This window comes from Pieris brassicae, chromosome 8 (assembly GCF_905147105.1).
Source record: "Pieris brassicae chromosome 8, ilPieBrab1.1, whole genome shotgun sequence".
NCBI lineage: Eukaryota > Metazoa > Arthropoda > Insecta > Lepidoptera > Pieridae > Pieris > Pieris brassicae.
The window spans coordinates 8,151,087-8,169,221 of NC_059672.1; the positions used below are offsets into that span (position 1 = coordinate 8,151,087).

The following is an 18,135-nucleotide window of genomic DNA, read 5'->3' on the forward strand; positions in this document are numbered from 1 at the left end:
TGAAATGAAATCAAATATGACGTAATAGTATAGTATAACGTAGTAGTAGTAATATAATATAGCGTTTAGTAAAACAGTGTGTTCACACACACATGTTAATTATTTCATTTATATGAAGTAATAAACAAAATCTATAGTTGCAAAATTTGTAAATATTTAGCACCATGTATCTACATAACAATTTAGTTTTCTGCTATAATTTTTCTGCTGCTATAATTCTCTAGTAAGTAACTTATTATGTACTTCCATATGGATTATATACAGCTGTTATATAACAGTATATAATTTAGTAGGATATAATATAATACAATACAGAACGTATCCACCTATTGAAATCTATAGAAACACGTGCCAGCGTTATTAAATATAATAACTCAGCCTGGAATTACGGCCATCAAACGTAACTATCTCGTGGGGAATCAGTTGGTAATTAGTATTCGGGAATCGGTATTCAAAAATAGTTTTGAACTCGAAAAGCCTCGGGATTTGGGCGACCTCCGCTAAGGTTTGTTCCCAACGGCTCCTCCCGAATATAAATGGGAGATTACTATGCGGTGCCTTTGTTAGCGATAATATAACCCATAATGTCTATGCTATATTTGTCTCTTTTAACTAAAGTACTCTTTGGTCTTTAGTCGAATTGCGTGAGTACTTTTCGTGTATGTTTGAAAATATGTATGTGATGGAATGGCAGTCTCGATAGACGTTGTCCTAAAAAATTCAAATTAAAAAAAAACAAACAAAAAACATCTACACTTTTCGCGAATGTACTTAAACACACATCAAAATCGGTCAATCCATTTATTGTATTACGGATCTGTGGGTAAATATTCCATCGTCTTGGTCGTGGCCTTGTTAATGATAATATCGACACGATACGATAATATACACTCGAAACAAGCAAATCAACCGATCAAAACTTATGATTGTCAAATTTTCAACCATACTTAACCGTAGATAATATTACATTTAGCTGTCAGTTGAGTTTTGTTGTACCATTTATAACAAGTGCCGGCTACACTGATAAATTTATCATTTTTGCATTTGTTGCGTTTTTTATTCCCACGTCCCTGTCCCTCGGTAACAATAAAAAGTTAGTCTTATGTCCGCTTCCTGGTTCTAAGCTAACTCCCCACCAGTTTTCAGCTGGATCAGTTTATCGTTTTCCGTCCACTTTGTGTGACTCTCTCTTTTCCCTTCGATTGTCTTTCTCATTCGGTTTCGTTTATCATAAACAACTCCGTCATATACATTCTTTTCTTTGCTAGGATTTTATTCAAAAGGTACACCATGTATTAGAATCACTTTCACCACAGTCCTAGATAATCTTGGTTATTAAAGAAAATATTTTCCAACATTTCATCCATAAATAAACCAATCGTTTTGATGTCGTTATTTAATCTTGAAAACGGAGCTTGTCCTGAGAAATTGCATTCCTACGTAGGCATGTAGCTTATAAATATACTGGGAGGCAATACTCCTTAACCTGTTAAGGTGAAACGTTAATTTTAGTGAGGTTGCGTATGTTAACAGTAGGCCTTGGCCTTGTTTGTATGATGGGTGCTTAAATATAAATAACGCCCATAGTTCGACTCCGCACGGGCATTTAGATTCAACACGCGGCGTTGCCTCGGGATAAAGAAATGAAGGCAAATTGAGCGACCGCCCCACACATATTCTTACAATGAATCAATCTGTATGATAACAGCTGCCTCAATATCTTATGACTTTATCAAAATATAACATACAATTGTGCGCTGTAATACATAGATGTAAGGGCGAATATTGCGTAAACGAGTTTGTCTGATTGATTTAGAAGCTCTGCTATCTTTTTGATATGATTTTGAATGCCGACTAGATTTGATAGAGTTTCTTTATATCGTTTAAAGCTATGCTTTTATGGCTGATCATATTTATTACAATATAAGAAATATGATTTGAAATAAATTATAAGAAATTAAATTTTTTCAGAAGTTAGGTCGGGAACACATACTGCCCTTGCAATATTTAAGATAAAATGGTTGTATTCTAAACCAATGACTGATAACATAATTAAGATTGGACTTGTTTAAGCGCCCAAAACTCGTATTATTTATAACATTGTTTTGTTTTGCATGAGATAATGCATTTAATATATAAAAAAGGTAATGTTGTCTTGAGTCAAAACAAACCAAACCCACAAAAATTGGTGTCCATGGGCCCTTAAACTATACAAAAACTATCACTTGTCAAAGTGTGTTTCACAAAACAGATATGTTGAATAGGAAAATGTTACAAATAACCCCGACCAAACGTGCTGGACTAATTTTGGTCAACTCATGCCGGTATCTTCGCCACTTTCGCTAAGCCACAGCCAGGATTGGAACACAACATTAGCGTCTACAAGGCCAAAACTTGCTAAAGACGTGACCCAAAAATAATTTCAACTGGGCTAATATAAGTTTAACCCATATAGACCTTGCTCATTTTGTTCGCGCCCTCATTGTGAATTCTCTCAAAACTACAATGCTTCGGAAGACAAAAGACGTCTCTTCATTTGCGTCACAATGTTACGGAATCGTAAGATCTAGATACTAAGGTGAAAAGTTTTGTCAAGAGAATTTATAATTGTACTGAATGCATTTGAATGTATTTTGAACTCTGCTCTTTTGGAATTAATGAACACTGTACCTCAGATGCTAAAATGTATTTTATTGTAAATTTTCTTAGTGCATTTTGACGAAGTCTAAGCGGTATACAATCTGTTTTGTTCTTAGTATTGTCTATGTTCTTTGTTAACATAGCTTTTACACATTAAGAAAACACTTTTTAAACGGGTTGAAGTGATGTATTATTATTATAAACTTATAATTATTTAAACCACCGTGGTCACCGTAATTATAAGTTTATAATAATAATACATAGCTTCAACCCGTTCAAAAAGTGTTTTCTTCTTTTTTGTTTTATTGTTTTATGATAAAGATAAATTATTTGTGGGCAAGGGTATCCAGAAGCTATATCTAGGATTCTATTCGCTGGTTCGGCGGTCGCGTGTCAGTATAATAAGAAAAGGAATCCATGAATCGATCAGACTAAGACAAGCACTTCCGATCAACGGTTGTGTTTCCTACTCTAAACAAAAATTAAAAATATAATGCGGTACGGAATGCTGTCTAATATTAGTACGGACGCGACAGCGGTTAGTTTCAACCAACCAACCACTTGCGTAGTTACGTCGAAACACCACCTAACATTTCTGGTTCGTTTGTCAGAGACAAAATCGACAATTGTCATCCTACTTTGACTGTCACCGATTTAGCGCAAACAGATTGCATAAAAAAACGAAATTGAACTACTTTTAGTTTTACGGAATAGCTATAATATCTCGATTTTATACTTTTATTGATTATTTTAGCCTGCTAAGTACATTTAAGTCAAAATGCTACTGTAATAATAATAAATTTTAACCCTCATTCCTTGAAATATCTATACATATTTACAAAAAATATGTGTATTTTTCAAAATTTAAAGAGGACGTCTTATAGAGTTATGGCCTCCTCCTACTGGCTCCATCTCTCTCTTTCTTAAGCAGTTTTCCCCAATCTCCTTCCCCGACTTTTCTAAGCTCGTCAGAACACCGTGCATGAGGACATATCTTTCTTTTCCCGGGTGGTCCTTTCCAGCTTGTTACCCTGATTGTCCATCTGCTATTGTTCTGGCGAGCGGGGTTTATGTGTTTTACGAAAAATTTCCGATACTTTGTCCTATCATATCCACTCTCCATATGAGTGGATGACGAGAAGTGGAGAACGAATTAGAATTAAAATTTTCATTTGCTCTTCGACTGGTAACCGACCTGATGCCCAGACAATAAAATGGCAATACATTGTAAAGCATAATAAACCTAACCTCTTGAATGAAATAAGTAAACAATTTCTGAATAATTTTTAAATAAAAAATATTCTGTGAGATCGCCCGCACCTGATCAAGATTATTGTGTTTCCAAAATTACTTTGAAACTTCGAAATTTTTGTGGAAAAATATAAAAGTTCTCAAGAAGAACATCTTAAGTACTGTTTGTACATACTTTTGTTATCAATAATTTTAAAGGCTTAATTTTCGTTGAAAAATTTAAGTAGGCAATTACTTATTATTTGACTTTTAAGATGTATTTATCCTGATACTGTAGGTCAAAAAAGGCCACATACAAGTCTGCACCTGTGTCATTGTTTATTGTTTATGGATAAATCGAACCCAGGTTCTTCAGATTACATGTCTAGTGCGTTAAATATTGGACTACGGAGGAAATTTAGAATACCTATATCATACTAACGGACTCAGCTTTTACTTACACTTAAAAATATATCTTAACCTCATAAATCATATAGGTGAAAACCGCAGTAAAATCCGTCCAGTAGTTTTTGCATAGACTAGACTAGCAGTGGAGGACTTGTTATGTGTGATATATGTCAAAATTGCTATAAAGATATCAAAACATGTAATCCATGGTAACTATTTATCGGGCTTGCATTTTTGTCATAGAAAATTTCTTAATTCAAATAGGTGCCTACTTTTTATTACTGAAGGACACGGGTACAATATACTAGTGAGAAAAATCTTTAGGTGGGGCAAGACGGACATCCCCAGAGTTGATATTTAGTTGGGCACAAGGCTTACAATGTTATTTATTCATTTAATTTCCTGTAATCTCACAGCTACACTTACTATAATCCACCCAATTACACTATAAAAGCCTAAAACGGAATACAAATATTATATAAAAAGATAATAATTAAATACCGAACTTATAAAAAATTTAATAAATAATCCAGATTTTTTTAATATGGTTTATTGGCCTTAGATAGCGCCCATTTATTAAATCTTTTTTAAAATAAAATATCTTTACTTTAGAATATAAGATACAGGTATCACTTATTCCACGCCATTAAATTTGTATCGCATACATCCCTACTCATCGGCAAAGAAGACAGACGGTGTAGGCCGAGAGAAAAGCCGGCGTAAAAAACTTTATATAGACAAGTGATCAGACTAGTATACCTGACAAGTATAAATTGGCTTTGGTATTTGGCTTCAATTGTACATTAAGAAATCTATTGGTGCATAGCCCTGATTGCCTATGTAAGGCCAACACTGCTTATGACCGCAAATAATATTAAAGAAATTTTTCATATTCTCCGAATTTCATTTTTCGAGTGGTCATATTCAAATCTAAATAGTAAGGTAAGCTGATGAAATACATCTTTGAGGTAATATTTTCTCCCAATTTAACATATTTATAAGCATTAAGTGCGGGTCCATTATAAGGGTCACATCAAAGTAGTCCTAAAACCCAGTAGCATTAACCTAAATACATAGGATATTTTTTACGAAATTGGACATTTGAACAGCCCTTAGTTTATTAGCTGCGCGGAAAGTTAATTGGTTTAAAGAAACGTAAGACGAGATCCCTAATGAAAATTACATTTCTTGTAGTTATCTGTAAGTAAAAACAATATTTATGCCCCAAACATTGTATTTGATACTGTATATATATAAATGAATCCCTATTTCTCTTGTTCACGGCATCAGGCGTGAACGGCTGGTCCGATTTTGCTAATTATTGTTTTGTTGTATTTGTTATTGTCAGAAGAAAGTTCTTATGAAATAAAAAATTAAGAAAATTGCGCGTAAAATTAGAAAATTTAAGAATACTTAACCACCATATGTGGTTGTGGTTGTTGGTTATCCTGACGTTTGTTACGATAGAATTTTTTATTTTTTCATTTCTTTCAGACTTTTCTGATGTAGCCTTCTGGCGTTTGATATAAAAGAGACAGAATGCGTGCTGCAAACAGTAATTATATTGATAAAATACATATGAAATAATTTATTTATGATTTCTAACAAAACATGAATTTCTTAACGCACATGAACGTTAGTTCAGAGCTATCACGCCTAATATTAACCTTCCCAATAATATAAAATAAATGCAATTTTTAAGAAAGCGAGAATAAAGCTCGCCTTTGTAAATCTCATAAATTTCATAAAATACACGGAAAGCATGTAATAAAAAAGAAATTATTACACTTGCTGAATCATAATTTTATTATATTTGATAGAATTTAATATTTTAACTTTAGAAACGTGACACATCTGAAATAAACTTAGCTTTTTCATTTTATACATTCGGGAGTCACGAAGTGCTTTTGAATATCACCCTAAGAGAGAGGCTCACTGCCTATGTTAAGTTATAACGCAGCCCATGAGCGGTACTAACGTTCCTACAAAACTTCTATTATACTAAAAATAGCAAGAAGCGGTTTTATTAAAAATGAAAGAAAAAATTTATTTGTATAAAGTGCACTAGCGCCAACTCTAGGATTCCCTGTGTCGTGGGCAACTAGTCTCATCCATTTGACATTAACAATAAACGTACATAATTCGATAAAGAATCTTTTACCACGTTCGATAAGAATAAAACAATAATAAGGCCGTAGCGTTTTTATAAATAATAAAACCGGCTTCAATTTTTTCAAACCGGCTCTTTGGAGTAGACTCTTGGGCCGTGGGGTTCAAGTGCAGCTTATTAAAGATTTAAATTGGGACGTGGTAGATAGTATCGGTGACCCAAAGCTGGTGTTCTTTCACTCAACGAATATGTATCAAAATACAGCAAGGAAATGCTGCCAGCCTTAAAGGTACACTGCCACAGGGACCAAACTTGTTAAAAAAAAATTAATTTTCCATTTATACATTATTATTATCTTTACATTGTACGTTAAGAATATTGTGAATAATGTATGTGTTTGTTGGAAATAAATATATAACCAAAACCCATAAAATTGATATTTATCTATAAATATAAATCTAAAGTATAGGTAAATGAATAATATAGTATATCTGTTCATATATTTTAAAGTAAATAATACTCTTCTATGCTGTCATTTAGTCTTAGACGGTTTCTCTCAATATTTTCATGACCTGTGCGTGTGTTTATTCTAGTATATCTATTATTAGTGCTCGAGATTTAAATGACTCGTGGAATTCTTATAAAACTACATTGGTCAATTCCTCGTCCTGACTTTAAATAATTTATCTCTACAACCTTAGTTATCAAAATAGTTGCTTTTATCAAATGGACTTACATCAGAGTGGTTCCTCATCGGAAATAAGCTGAAGAGGGATGAAAGGACTAATGGATAAGGGAAGTTAGATGACAGTTTCAAATGGCTTCATATAATTTAGATTTTCAAGATGGTATTAAAAAGATGGTGATAAAAATAAATTTAGAATAATGAAACTGTACATGTCTGGGCCTTACATTTCTGTATCTGATAATTATTTCTAATAGGCAAGTGGGTGATCGACCTACTATTTTTTTCGGTCTAAGGCATGCCGATTTCCTCACAATGTTTTCTTTAGCCGTTCGAGCGAATGTTAAATGCCCGCGTAGAAAGAAAATCTATTGGTGCACCGCCGGGGAACGACCCTACGACCTCAGGGATGTAAGTCGCACACTTGGCCAACACTGCCCTTGAAACTTAATATACGTGTACAAATAATGCTTGGATCTCAAACACGAATGAATCTTAGTAATCTAAGCTGTATTTTAAGGATTATTTTGTTATGAATCTAGACATATATAAGTATGAAATTTAGAACAAGTACTTTAACCCTACCTGTATAGATAATTCAGGTAAAACTGATGACTTTTTTGAAGTCGGTTAAAGTTAAGGAAACGCATAAAATTTCGTAGACATCGGATAATGAAGCTTTATATATAATACAAAAAATAAGCTTCGTAAGATTACTTAAATAAGCTTATTGGTAAATTTTTTGAACATACAAGTGTAAAAACTAGGGCGCTTCATCCAAGAGGGGTTGTATTTAGTTGTTGTTGTAACTCATATTTCTGTGTCTGTGTCGTGATATTTTTTAAAGGGACAAGTAGATCGGCCTGCCGAGTTTTTGTGTCAAGGGACAGTTTCCTTACGATATTTTCTTTCACCAAAGCGAGTATGCACATATAAAAATTGGTGCACAGCCGAGTTACGAACCTATGATCTCAGAGATGAGAGACGCACGTTCAACCTACTAGGCCAACACTGCTTTTATATAGAAGTACCTCTATTTTAGATTGAATGTTTAATTTACTCCGAGACTCCGCATTTGAGCAATAACATGTACAAAATATGTGGGTGTGTGTAATGTACTCAAGTAATAACTATTTCAACTAAATTAATCACCAACATACAATTTACATATAGCCTAGAAGCTGAATGTTTAGTTTCTAAGAATAATTAAAATATTTTCTTAAAGGAAACTTTGTGATAATATACCGTCGAAAAATACCCAATAAGGTATAAGATAGGCTGGCTTTCTCTCAGATTCGGCCACAACGCAAGTTCAATAGCTATCGACGCAATCTAATCAGCGCTATGGATATGATGTTATATACATATCCATGTTATTAAGATTTATTGAATACGTCAGGGCTAATCGCTTCTGAATAAACAAAAAAAATTTTGCATGGACACACCGACTTCAAGACAAATATTTATTCAAAGTTGTAAAGTTCGTTTGTTTGCCTGTACACGCAAAGTTCCGGAACATAAACATAAATTTTTAATGTATGAATTGAAAGAACATAGACAATTGTTCGTTTCGAATATTTTAACTGGTACGAATTGAAAAGTTTAGTTTTTGACATGTTATTGAGGAAATTCTTTAACCAAATTAACACACAAAAGTAGGCGAGCGCCTACTTACGAAACAATTTTTTTTTTAAATAAAGCATCTATAAGTTAACTAAGACTCAACTATTTAAGCCGATCGTCAACACGTACTCAGTGTAAGTTGGAAGCACGCCACGGCTCTTATAACGGTTTCAACCGTACACTTAACTAGAACGTAGCGTGAAACTTTAGTTTCGACTCATAATGAATTTCTCTAGTCATTCCAAGTGTTAAATGAAATAGTTTTCCGTTGGCGCTTACGGTTAAAAGTTTGTTATGAAGTTAGTACTCATATATGCAGGTGAGATGTTTCGTTAAAGCGGAGAAATAGTTTATAAAATAAAGTAAAGTTTTACAATACAACTCAATTTATTTTAATGCAGTTTTCAAAATGTGAAATTATGTGTTATAAATAATTACATACATACATTTATTATAAGTTAACGAATATCGTGAAGAAACGGATTGCCTTATATCCAAAAAGTCGTCGGCGTTTATCAGGAACAGAAGGATCCTACTAGCCTATTAGATTGATTGTATTTATTGACAAATAATCATGAACCAGATACAGAAATCTGAGGCCTAGACCTAAAAAGGTTGTAGCGGAAGGTTTATATGTATAAAATCTATCATTTTAATATTTTTATGCCTTTCAATTTTCACGCGATTGCAGTTAGGGAACTTTTCTTCCTTTACGTAATGTAAAACTTAATAAAGAAAATGATTGTTCTATTGTGAAAAATATGACAGTGTATTTGGTACATTCGTGTTAACAAATGCTCTATGTGTCGAATGTCATATGTACATTACAATGTTATGGTATCGTAAAAGGACATCGATAATTTAAAAAATAAAACTCATAAAATGAATTATTACATCCCTTCGACATCTCTTAGACTGAAAACGCTAAAGAGGTTTGAAGTATCGCGGGTCGTGGAGCAAGTATTGCGTTGGAGTTAAGTAATATCCAGTAAATTACAACGCTCACGCCTGACAAACACGCAACGTCAGCGTTATAGCTGGATGGAGTTTAGATTAAAATTCCTGTGCGATCTAATGAGCGACCCTACTACTATATTGAATATAATGAAAAAGTGTACAGTACGAGCAGAATATTTCAGCTGTAAATAATGTCAGATTTCCAAAGGAGTTGTTCGTACAGATGCAGCTGAGTTTCATCATCGGACGTCAAGGCAGAATACAAAATACCATCCGTATCAAATAGACGGCCGTCGTTCTACAACTGAGCGTTTCTTAAGGCATTTTTTGCTGCGCATTACCACTACCAAGTACTTCTGAACCAATAACATTTACAACATATATCTCCCATATAGAATTTACAACAATAAATAAGATTACAGTTGAGAAGGTATTGGGAGACTGGTTTCCAAACTAGTTAAAAACCTGTGATATGGTATCTATTCATAATAGGCCGGCAACGCATTTGCGAGTCTTCTGTTTATCATCAGATGAGCCTCCTGTCCGCTTGCCCTCTGTTAAGACGACAAATGATGAAAGCAGAGTCCAGTAGCGCTTTGTATGACTCCCTTAGACCTAAATAGTTAAGAACGCTTACTTCTACTTGCCTTTAAATAATTTTGAAATCAGACACATACTTTATTACCTAGCGCGAAACACAAAATGCGAGTCACCAATATTTTAATTGTTATGGTCTGGTTTACTAGGATTAGATCCATTCCATCTCGCTTCTACCGAGTAGGATCGTACCAAACACGTCGCTCAATATTTCCATTAATCATGCTCTATTTTGATGAATTGTTTACCTGAGCCAGCGCTGATGCATATATCGGTTTCATACGTTCAATAGATCATTAGGTAGATAAATATCTGTGGTACAAACAGAAATGTGCTTCGTAAAGCTATGGAGTATACGTTGCTTTTAGGGATATATATTTATTCCGTAATCCTTTGTAATACTTAATTTGGCTGTGTTATGTGATAGTGGAAAAGTGAGGGTGTGTAAGTGAGGGTGTGTATGTGTGTTGTGCTCATGATGCAGGAGATGTACCGCTATGGAAATTCTTGCTACTCCTTTCCTACATATGATGAGAAATAAATAGTAATTATGTTAATTGTATAGCAAATTAGTAGAGGCATGTTCGGAATCATGTTGTTATAAATACAATTTTGATAGAGATTAACATCCGTGCAATTTTTTATTGTTAGTAAAAAACTAGTTGACATTGAACGGACGTACACGCATTTGTAAAATTACGGACATAGAAGAGTTCAAATGCAATACACTTTTACAAAAACGTTTAAATATTATATAACTTTACAATTTCATAGTTAGTTTCTGCAAAAATAGCTGCCCGTAACCATCGTAGCTTCACGTAACTACAACATTATTTGCCATGGCGTAGCAACTTTGTCGTAGCCGTAAAATCGCTACGCGTTAGGTTGAATGGAAAGTTTTCTATCCGTGTATTACTGAAAGCTTTATTTATATTGACATTTAATTTCATTATGTTCTAAATTCCTTTTTAATTAAATAGATGAAATACATTTTTTATAAATACTTAAAATACACCTCGCCGTCTTACCTGGTTAGTTAGGTTAGTTATGTTCTCTTTCCAGATTCCTTTTAGGCGATAGGGCCTGTGGCTTTATCGAAACGGCTAAATGCCTCACGTAACATGTAATAATAAACATAGTTGTTGCAAATATAAACACTAGATGCTAGACGATTCAAATTCTTTCATTTCAACGAGTTTGCAATATATACCTGGTTCGCCACAAATAATTAGATCTGCTACGATGCATTTAATCAAAATTTTAATCTGTGTTCACTGATTTTGTTTGAACTAACAAAACCACGATTGGTGTAATTATTTTACAATTATATTATAATAATAAAATTACTTATATTCATAAAAATAATACTTCGGGATGTTTTCACGCAAAACTTAACCGCTCGGCATTTAAATCTATTTAAGTATATATTTATAGTTAACAGATCACAGGATACTGATTCAATGCTGATATACCGTGATACTGTTGAAATTTTATTGTATAATTAGATAATGAAGATTCTAAGTAGTTAATTTTTTAAGTATTGTAATGAATGTCGACGCTGTGGACGGAGAAATTGTGATCAATTTGTGTTCGCCCGTCGGATATCTTTTTTTTTCAATTTCTCCAAAAATATGTCGAAAACACAGTCATATCGAGGCATTTTTCAATGATTTCTTCGTTTTCTTCGCTCCCGGATTATTATGATAGTAATATAAAGGTTTTTAATAAATTGTGTTTGTCGTTTTTTATTTTTTAAATATATGATAATAACTCCAGCTCATTGACTCTTAATAATTCTTAAATCGCTGTTATAATACAATAAATCAAAAGAACAAAATGTTTGTTTAACTTGGCGTCATAAACTAATTAAAATAAATGATCAGCGGAATAAAGTTTCTTATAAAATGTCCTCGTTAAAGTTATTTTGATGGATACTTGAGCTAAGTTTTCTCATTTAATTAAACGCTTTCAATATGTCAAGACGGCAAGATTTAATATTAGAAAATCGTTTGATCGCGATAAGAAATGAAAAATTCTCCCCCAGTGATGTGTGGCTTTTTATTTTCGCTCACTCATTGTTACTACACACGTATTCCACAAATGGAAAACTCAAACGATCTAAAATATATTGGTAGCTTTACAAACACCTATGTTTTCGCTTACACTTTTATTTTTTATAAACTTATCAACGTAGTTTATCTATAAAATATTCCGTTACAAATATATTGTACAAGTAAATCTTGTAAATATTAAATTGATTTATTACCAAAATATAAATATATAGTATTTACGATATTCTAAACATACATAGTAATAATAATTAATAATTTATATAGAAAGTTAGGAAGAAAATCGTCCTTGTGGCAGTGTACTTTTTTACCGTGGAAAGACTGGTTCTCTGGGATCACCAGAGCTATCATTATCATACTATTGTACAGGTATATTTGTTTAACGCAAAATGCATAAAACGACTTGCGTTAGCGCAATAGCGAGAGATACTACCACGTGACTAGTATTTTAACTGCCATCACAAATTAGGTAATAAGTCTGCTAACTTGAGTTAACTTTAAACACTATGGAATTAAATGCACGGTTTAATGTAATATTTTTTGAGTTCTAAGCTTTACATATTTTACTTATAAGGATTACTAAGATGATCTTATTGACATATAAATTATCGGTCTTTCAGTTGACAGCTGCATGTTGCTGACAATCCAATGAAAAGCCAGGTATTTCATTTTAAAGGATAATAATTTATATATCATCAATGGTTAAATAAAAACATCGTGAGAAAACCAAACGTATACGACGTGTAGCAAACAGAATGCTTACTAATTGGTTTTGAAGAAACAAATGATGGCGAAACAGATACAGAAATAGGGGCCAAAGGCCAAGTAATGATAAAAAACAGATTTTGATCGTCAGACACGATGTCCGTATGTCATATGATTACAAGTAATAAAATGACCACGTATTTTCCTCTAACAGAACTAGAATTTATCTCGATAGCTTTCTATTAGAGACTATTTCTTCAAGTAATACATTTCGTTGATTTGTTAGCATTTCAACGTAAATATTTCTAATAATTAAAAAAAAAAATGCCTCAGGCCTGTGTCATTTTCATTAATAATTAGGCAAACCTAGGCATATGAGTGCAAAAAACATTACAATAAATGCAGGACTAAAATTCAAATTAAAACAATATTTTAGTTTTGATTAGACTTATCGAGGAAAACAACGCCCATTTTAGCAGAACAGTTATATGTCTTAAAACAATATCAATTTTGTTGGGAACGTTCTTTGTCTAGTTAATAACTTTGACCTGAAAGCGTAACACGTACTAATAAGATGGTATAAATCTCAATAATAGTACAAGTATATAATATACAAGCGGAGCTAATTTACTAATTCCCTTAGGAGTAGAGATCCAAGCCGTGGTGTCAAGAGCACAGGCGCTAATTAAAGATTTAAGTTGGCGACTAGTAGTTCTCTGAGGCTCAGACCTATTTTTTTAATGTAACGAAGTGTAAATAAATAATTTGTTTATAACTGATATTATAATCAAGCAATTATTACAAAGAGTTATAATCATGCAGGATATTCATGATCACAGTGATCATATAAATCTTATGTCTCAATAAAAAATCAGTGGTGCTACAACTGTATCTATCATTTGTCATTTGCCTAACATACGCCGTCGATTTTTAGGATCTAAGGCAAGCTGGTTTTCTCACGATGTTTTCCTACACCGTTCGATCGAATATTAAATGCTCAATTATAGAAAGTTGCTGGGGATTGAACCAACGACCTCAGGGATAGTCGCTAAAGCCAACACTGCTCTTGCCTTAACACCTATATATAAACTTCTGATATTTTGTACCCAGATTTAATAATCTATAAATAAATCAACCACGAAATGTATTCTGTCAGTACTATACCATAACTTTACGTTTTCCACTCCAATATGTGGCCGAATCCATTAAGCGTATTTGCGGATTGTCGGAAAATGATATATATCTTACATTTTGACTGACTCTTGCGAGTTTTAACTAAATTTCGATGCGGACTTTTAATTTTTGAATGTGGTATTAGAGACAAATTTACGAAATACGATTTCACAATTTTCTTTGTAAATAGCTATTAGTAAGCAAAGGGTTTTAGTGCGTGTACGGTTCATCGGGGTGCTATAAACAAAAGAGTATTTTATTTTTACTCTATTTTAACCGCGTACAATAATATAAGCGGAATAATGTAATGTTAATTGCTACGTAACGAATGAATGCAATGTAACTGAAAGAACAATTTTTTAACGGGATTAAAGCTATTTGTATTATTATAAACTTATAATTATTTATATAATTTTACATTTAAATATTTCCGACGTTTCGCGTACAGCGTGCATGGTCACGGAGACTGAAGACAAAAGGTGTTGAATGTCAAAAGTATCACAACTGTAGAGAAAGTTGTGTTATCTATATTTATTTCCCCGGAGTTGGCATTGACTAAAAGATGACGGGTTTTTTGCAGAAATGACTCATTATAAGTTTATAATAATACAAATAGCTTTAATCCGGTCAAAAAATTGTTTTCTTTTCTATGTTAATAAAAGACAATACTATGCAATGTAACTGTTAAAGAGAGTGACTACGTCTGGCGTCTCTCGGGGCGTAACACCGACGATTTAGGAAATCACGCTTATACTAAAAAAGCCTGAGTGAGCAAAATGTACAGTCTTGGCTCGTACAGTTTGTTTATAAACACCGTATATAACAAACGTTTTATTTCGCTTAAAGTTTAAGTTTTTCAAATGTCAAAGAGTGAGTAACCAAGACTCGACCATTGTTTCTATATGAATAAAGCAACTTTAGAAGATTTGTGGGAATACCGTTCATAAAAGATTTTTGAGAAAATCTTGTATTATTGAAATATTCATTTTTTTATTATATACACCAATGCTACTTTATTGCTCCGAAAATACGTTCTTAAGTATTTAATACTTCATGAATTTTACTAAGAGACGACAGCCTTTTTTTCTGCTGAACCCTTAACAATATATGCTTATATTTGCAATCCTAAATCACCATAAACATCCTTTCCTTGTTTGACATAACATCACAGATAAACATCAAATTAATGTCGATGTCAGACGAAAACAACGCCATAAAATCCATAAAATTATTTAGGCATCTTTATAAAACTTTGGCATTGCCGTTTAACCAATGACTGAACAGAATTAATCTTTAAAACTTCATTATAGCGAAACTTGCGTAATTTTCCACATCAGAAGACTCATTAGGAGAACGTTAACTAAAAGTCATTCTTTTAAGTGTGATCTCGGGGCTTGGACCACGTCATGAGCGTGGCGAATAGCTGTTAACTTAAATTTCTATTTATACATTACTAGCGGACCCGACAGATGTTGTCCGGCCTTAAGTATGAATATTAATTTCGAATTAGTATGATGACTAAAAATTATTTCAGAAACATTGTGTTTATTACTCTAATGATGATCTTTATGATAAACAACATTCTTTGTTTCTGGCGCGTATATTAATAGTTTTGTTGGTATTCAGACACGGGAACAGGCGACATAAAACGCCGGCAGCCATGTGAAAAACATGGACTTTCAAGATTAATGCCACAAACAATTATCGACTGTAAGTATTTTATATGTATTTTATCCATATAATAACTCCGATCACAGCGTTTGTTTTAAACGATATTCATTTTCCTTATATCCTCTTTAACGATATTTGTAGCACGCATTCTGTCAATTTATGTCAATCACCATAAGGTTACATCAAATAAGTTTGAATTGTAAAAGCGCACTGAAAATAAAATGCTGTAACAATTCTGGATTACTTCATTAAATTTTCAAATTTCTGCGAAATTTTCTTTTTTTTCTTTCATAAGAACCTTATCCTGAGAGTAATCCGTGATGCCGTGACCAAGGGATTCATTTTTATATATAATAAGCTATCATAGAGTTTTGGTATGATAATATATAACACTAGTATTTAGTTTAGCAAAGTTAGTAATTACAAGTTCTCAAATAATTTCTGATAAGAAACTTAAATGTTTTTTGATGTCGTCATCATCAACATGTAACGCCATGTTTGTGCCGCATTAATAACTGTCGAAAGTAATACTTACTTTATAGGGCAAATCGCTACATGCTACCTTTGTGCCATCATCCTTAGGTCTAATGGGCCATCGAGCTGTTCTCGGGCAATTTGACAATTACTCAGGGTCAGATATTGGTGTCATTTGTAGGTCTTAAAGATAAAATTACTAAGGACGGATCTTAAGGATTATCCCTTTAGTAAGTTATTATTATCCCTTGAATTGGATGACTACAAATTGGTTCTGGTAATTTAGTTTGCTAAAGAAATTATTTAATTTGTTATATGATAATAAAAATAAATTTATTAAATATCTTGTGTTGAGGATTATCACTCCAGGATATAATAAATGGTTTAAAATGGTGTTAATGAATAATAATTATAGAAACATATATGTAATTTTTTTTATTAACTTTGATATTTATTCATTTATTTATTTGAAGGAAGAGCTGAAAGATGTGGATAAAGTAGGACTGATTTGGGGCCTCAATTATGAACCAACAAAATGTTTATAATACAATATAATAGTTTTATATAAACGGAAAATTACAAAAATATAAAAATTTCGCTTTCGCGATTTTAAAAGTCGCTTTTTTCGCCGTTGAATTCCTAAGACTTTATATATAGTAACATATTTATAATCTGTGTTTAGTTAGTTTTGGCGTAGTAGCTTCAGCGTGCGACTCTTTCCCCTGAGGTCGTAGGTTCGATCCCACCACCAATGGAGTGCCAGGTGTATCAGGCACACGAGGCTTATCACCTACTTGCCTCTTAGATTGACAAATAATCATGAAAAAGATACAGAAATCTGAGGGCCACGCCTAAAACGCTTGAAGCGTCACTGATTCTTATTCTTTAATTGTTTTAAGTGAACAAAAGCTTCTGTCCTACTCTAATAAAGGACAATACCTCTAAATACGCGGTAGTCATTAAAAACTCTTTTTCATTCAAAGCTTTTATCAGTAATCGCTTTAACTGAGTAAAAGCCCGTTGGGGATCAATTAGACAGCTAATAATCGTTGATACAATTTTAGAACAATGTCTTTTTTATTTCCGGATTGCTCACGGCTCTAGTTGGGTGAACGTTATAAACAAAATTAAAATAAACCCCCTAAATATCTTACGAACCCTTTACATGTCGTTCAGTCTTTTGTGCCTGACAAGATGTGTTTTTAAAAGCCCCATAAAGAGGCAGGTTACTCTCTCCTATCTGAGCTTGATTTTTCAGTTTTCTCACCTCCACAACTTTATTGTGTTTATTTAAAGGCCGGCAATGCACTTGCGAACCCTCTTGCAAATGCGGGTCTATTGGCGGTGCTATCATTTAACATCAGGCGTCATCCTGCTAGTTTGTTTTATATTTAAAAAAAAAATAGAATTTAAAGACACGATATTGGATTAACTTTGTGTCTGCTTCTTAACTCATCTCTTTCAAGAGTATGGAATAAATGGTGTTATACCTAGTAAATAACACAAATTTAAATGTCCTCGTACAAGGTGGCTTATATAATAATTTGCCACGTCATTTACTTTAAGAACATTGTTATGAGTCATTAGTGTCGTTTTATCTACAAACGTAGAATAAAATTTTTGAAAAGAATTTTTTTTTATTTTGTTACGCCAAAGAAGTATAACTTCTAACTCGTCCTAATAAGTACACATACATGATTTCTATACTTTAAAAAGATCTTACCTTCTGATTGGACAAAAGTAGAGAGCGCTAGAAGAGCAACGCTGAGCGCTAACGCTTTCATCTGAAACAA

General features: G+C 32.9%; 1 protein-coding gene across 2 annotated transcripts in view; it reads right to left on the reverse strand.

The window, feature by feature from the left end:
* LOC123712729 (Ig-like and fibronectin type-III domain-containing protein 1) overlaps positions 1–18,135 on the reverse strand; it is a 138,470-nt gene that overhangs the window by 31,711 nt on the left and 88,624 nt on the right. For both annotated transcript variants that reach the window (XM_045665954.1, XM_045665953.1), the window contains exon 4: positions 18,066–18,126. In XM_045665954.1, coding sequence (XP_045521910.1) covers positions 18,066–18,126 — 61 coding nt within the window. The remainder of the gene's footprint in view (positions 1–18,065; positions 18,127–18,135) is intronic.